General features: G+C 33.7%; 1 protein-coding gene across 1 annotated transcript; it reads right to left on the bottom strand.

Moving 5' to 3' along the window:
* Positions 1–482: 482 nt before the first annotated feature.
* Positions 483–1,370, bottom strand: LOC145055091 (kirola-like). Its single transcript, XM_079003378.1, has 2 exons — positions 1,112–1,370; positions 483–985 (listed from the first exon to the last, which is right to left on the bottom strand). The coding sequence occupies exons 1-2, from the start codon at positions 1,296–1,298 to the stop codon at positions 714–716; spliced, it is 459 nt and encodes a 152-aa protein (XP_078859504.1). The 5' UTR covers positions 1,299–1,370; the 3' UTR covers positions 483–713.
* Positions 1,371–5,363: the final 3,993 nt, after the last annotated feature.

Below are 5,363 nucleotides of genomic sequence, written 5' to 3'. Positions count from 1 at the left end.
TCGTTTTTGCCAAGAAGCAAAGAAAATCGATGATTCGAGAGCATTTGAGATTTTCAGGCGATGTTTTACGATTTCTTTGAACACAAATGCTAGATTTTACGCTATACATGTTCTTGCAGAAAATTATTCACTCTATACCAGCATTATCAAATTTCGCAGTTCACATAAACAGAGATTCATGGAAAGTTTTCAATCACAAATTTATCACCCTTTCAAACGAAAGAAATAGTGCTTCCTCTTGATGGTTTCTTTGAAAACTTCCCAAACTAGATCTGTTTTGTGTTATTTGGAGGAAGAACGAGAAATAGAAAGAGATCTAGAACCTTCGAATTCCTATCGTCGGAGGGAGAACGGGATGGGAAAGACGGTGCGATTAGTTGCAGCCTTATGGGGAAGGAAAAACCAGAAGGGAGGGTATATTGGTAATTTAGGTTTATCAAAAAGATAAATGGCTTACCTTTAAAATTTAAAAACACAAAAGATGGGTAAATGTTTTTTATGAAAACGCTATGAGTATAAAACTCCATAATAACGATACACACACATTCAATTATTCATCACGATGTATTACATTGCTTCAAATTACTTTGTGTATACAAATTACACAAGTACTGATCATTTGATCATTTCTATCTCCTTATTCACCTTCAAAGATGTAGTTTATTCGAACATCATTTCCTCTTAATTTGATTCATTTATTAGAAGTTGCAGAGCTACTCAGTTTTGCCATGAGCATCTATATCCTTGAGCATATGGCAAAACCAGTCCATAAAAGAAGTTGGATAGGGTACACTCGTGTCAAGCTTCTCAAACTCAAGTGTTAAAGTAATCACCTGTGCATCACCTTTTTTCTCAGTATGCAGTATGACTTTCATGGTCTTGAATTTATCATCCACTAGATCTCCTCCAACTACATTGAACACGATCATATGGTTTTCCTCATTCACAGCTTCGATTACTGCTTTATCAATTTTCTTCTTTCCCTCTATTTTTCATACCCAGATGCAAACACGTACAATATTGTTAGTAATTAGATATGATATAATATTTTTTTTGATGAAAAAGAATGTATGAACGAAGAAACAAAAATAGGGTTTTCCTTATTACGTACCATGACTGTAGTGCCAATGGACGAGAGATCCAACAGTCCCTCGATCACCATCAACCAGGTCACAGGCATGAATCTTGTCAGGAGATATGACAGCTATCTCGTTGGGGTTGTGCCTAAAGAGATCATGGAAGACATCTCCCTTCTTACTAATCTCTATATAACCAATTAACTTTCCGGATAAAGCCATATTTCGATTATTACAAAAACCTGAAAGTTAATTGTTTACAAGAGAGAATTGATGAGTTTGTGAAAAATATGGCCGATAGCGTTGGCCTTATATAGATAATTTTCGACCCCAGCATTTTAGTAATTTTAGTTACACTTACTTTCCTAAATTACCATATGTATCTTAATTTCATTTTCAGCAACTTGTTATTTCGCACTAAATACGAAAGGAGATATCTTATCTTATCGACCTACTAAATTTAATACTCATGCCCTTGATAATCAAATGCGTGAATCCCATTCGAATTTAATATGAAGAAAAGGAAGTCTTTCATGATTGAAGCTGTCGTACACGTGGTGAAACTTTAGTGCCCAGAAATTATGAAGCTAATTGAAGTGATTGTTTTCCATGTCAGGATCAACGTGCACATTAGTAAGTACTTTGTCCTGAGTCATCCGCATCCAATTGAATCTCCAATAAGGTCATTGTTTTCCGTTCATCTGATCATATTGTATTTTGGAAATTGATTCGGACATAATATACAACAATGTGTTTTAAAATGTTAAATTTTATAAATGATTGTTTGATAATTGTTGACTGAGTTAGGCCTGACTCAGTATGAAGCTTTGATGAACTTGCATTTAACTAAAATCATGTTGTTTGATTACAGCTCTGAGTGGCTATGTTGAATGTTAGAAATGACCATTTTACCCTTCTTTCTACTTACCAAAACCAAACCCGAGCTTAGAGGCGATCCATATATTTTCTCATTTTACAACATCATGTGTATATTTAGCATACATACATATATCATACGATTGATAAAGTTAACAAATGACACGACATAATTTACAAATTTCAACACCCAAAAAAATGAAAATACATTGATTTTGACATTGAAAAGCATGTTCACAAGCTCACATAGATATATAGCAAGAAATTATTTCAACCTTCAAATACCTAAAGCATGAACATCTATTACAAACTTTGCATGATTGAAGCATTCAATTGTTTTGAAACTTCATTTTTGTCATTCGAGCATTTTGAAAAACAATTGGGGGACAAAAGGCTGTTATATTTAGCTCGGTAGGTCATGCCCTATCAATCTTCAACACTCTCTAAGTTGATTTATCTTTACATCGTCTCATCATATAAAATTTCTATAAGAGGCAAAATTTTGATATTGATTAACATTGCAGATATATATAATTACACAAGGATCTGATCAAGTTAAGCAAAAGATAGAATTATACAGAAACATGTATACATATAAACTACAAAGCACACATTACAAGGCAGTATTAATTGCACAAAAAGATAAACCTACAAACAGTTTAACATGTGTGGACTGAAAAAAGGTAAAGCACATAGAGGTTTTTGTCAGTGAACTAAGAAAATTATGTATTATCTCCAAATATGCACCATCAATAACTGTATGCGTATAACATCTGGAATATCCTTAATTGCTTACACTACTAGAAAACATGGGGTTTTCTTACGGAAAATAGCTACGAAAATTTTTGTAGCTAATTAGCTACAGAATTGCTACGAATCAACTACAGAATGAGACGTCCTAGTTTAGTAACGGAATAGCTATGGATGTCTGTCCGTAGCTATTCAATAGCTAAATAGCTACGGAATAGCTAATGCCAATCCGTAGCTATTCCGTGGCTAATTAGCTACAGATTGGCTACGGAATACCTACGGATACAAATTACCTACGGATTAGCTACAGAGTATGCTTTCCGTTAGAATTCCATAGCTAATCCATAGCTAATTAGCTACAGATTAGCTACGGATTTTTCTTATTTTCGATTTTTCAGGCACCAAACTTCGTTTTTTTTTTTCGCTTCGTTTTTTTTTCATACCTTTACTATACATGATTATCTATATTTTCACCAACTTATAGCTATTAATATCATTCATAAAATTGAGTGCCCCTTCGGGATCAAGTACTTGTTTCACAATTTAACATTGTAATGCCTATACATTTCACCAACTTGTGATGGATTATGTTTGTATATGTATATTTATATACATGAATGAGTTGTGGTATATGTGTATGTATACGTGTTTGTGAGATGTATGTGAATGTATTCATAAGCATTATAGTGTTAAACCACTAAACGAGTAATGGATCCCGTATGTGCACACAACTTAAAGAATGATATTAATAGCTATAAGTTGGTGAAAATATAGGTAATCATGTATAATAGATGTTTAAAATAAAACGCAGCGTAAAAAACGAAGATTGGTGCCTGAAAAACCGAAAATAAGAAAAATCTATAAGCTACAGATTTTTCTTATTTTCGATTTTTCAGGCACTAAACGTCGTTTTTTTCGCTTCGTTTTTTTCACACCTCTACTATAAATGATTATCTATATTTTTACCAACTTATAGATATTAATATCGTTCATAAAGTCGTATGACCCTTCGGGATCAAGTACTCGTTTCACAGTTTAACATTATAATGCCTATACCTTTCAGCAACTTGTAATGGATTATGTTTGTATAGGAATATTTATATACATGAATGAGTTGTGGTATATGTGTATGTATACGTGTTTGTGAGATGTATGTGAAAGTATTCATAATCATTATGGTGTTAAACCACTTAACGAGTAATGGATCCCATATGTGCACACGACTTTATGAATGATATTAATAGCTATAAATTGATGAAATATCGATAATCATGTATAATAGAGGTTTGAAAAAAATGGAGCGAAAAAAACGACGTTTGGTGCCCGAAAAATCGAAAATACGAAAAATTCATAGCTAATTAGTTACGGACTTCAAACGGAAACCATATTCCGTAGATAATCCATAGGTAATTACCTACAGAATTCTAACAAAAACCACCACCACCATAATAATAATAAAATTAATAATAATAATAATAATAATAATAATAATAATAATAATAATAATAATAATAAAACAAACGCGGAAATGAACAAAACTAGTTGTAGACAAGTTAAGAACAGATGTGGCATTCCCGGCCTGTTATTGGCAGTGTTATCGGTATATTATACTGTATACCCGAGTTTGAATACTACTTCAACCCTTTTTCTCATTTTTTTCATTTTTTTTTACCGTATTTTGAGTTTAGGGTTTCATACTTTTTTGTCCGCCTCCATTTTTTATGTAGCCTCGATGAAAAATTCTAATCTCCCGCTTTCCTCTATTTAGGGGGTGTTTGTATTAGCTTTTAAACTGACTTTTGACTTTATCTTTTACAAAAAGTCCAAAAAGATGTTTGGGTAAAATGAAAATGACTTTTTAATCAACTTTTACTATAGTGTAAATTCCAGCTTTTTGAAAAGTCACGAAATCGTGACTTTTCCTGACTTTTCACCACCTAAAACATTGAATTACATTTATAAACCCATCTAAAAGTTAAACCATGTCATTTTTAGTCCTTTTTAGTCATTTTACATGTAAAAGTTAAACCAAACATTTTAATTTTTGATTTTTTCCCTTCAAAAGCTAATACAAACATATTTTAAAAAACAACTTTTAGAAAAAGTTCTTTTACAAAAAGGACTTTTGCCCCACAAAAGCTAAGCCAAACACCCTCTTAGATTTACTTTTCTCTTCTCTTTCACAGTTCCTCCCACTCATTCCCGCTCCTTCGATCCTCCCTCCATTTTCCAGTCGATGAAGTAGCAATCCGTCGGAAGTTCCTTCTCCTCGCCACCGCCGCTGTCAATGGTGTAAGTAGATTTCGCCATTCTTAGCTCCGGTTATCCCCACTTTCTATTCCCTAAAACCGGGAATGCCTCCGCCCTTCTAAGCGCAGCTTCGCTGAAAACCACCATCACTGGTCTACCTCGACCCTGCCACCATCGATTGAAGAAGAAGAATCTCACCGGAATCGACCACCTCTTCGCCGTCGCTTTCCTTCCGCTGTCATTCTTCACCTTCTCCGCCTCTATTGCTGCCTCCCTCTACTCGATTTTTTCTGCTTCTTTGAAGAAGGTAAACCTTCAAATTTTGGTATTAATTTAGGAATTGAATCCGGTCATTAGGCTGCAAAACAAGACTAAGAACGCTGATTTTTGTTTCTTTTCACAGCCAAGCGA

This window comes from Lactuca serriola, chromosome 5 (assembly GCF_051521515.1).
Source record: "Lactuca serriola cultivar US96UC23 chromosome 5, Lser_US96UC23_V15, whole genome shotgun sequence".
Lineage (NCBI taxonomy): Eukaryota > Viridiplantae > Streptophyta > Magnoliopsida > Asterales > Asteraceae > Lactuca > Lactuca serriola.
The sequence above is the reverse complement of the archived record's forward strand: the minus strand, read 5'-3'. Positions and strand labels throughout refer to the sequence as shown.

Bases quoted from the DNA above. Each gene is read 5' to 3' on its own strand.
- LOC145055091 (XM_079003378.1), bottom strand. From the start codon at position 1,298: ATGGCTTTATCCGGAAAGTTAATTGGTTATATAGAGATTAGTAAGAAG. The intron at 986-1,111 runs GTACGTAATAAG...TATGAAAAATAG, and splicing joins CCATTGGCACTACAGTCATG to AGGGAAAGAAGAAAATTGAT.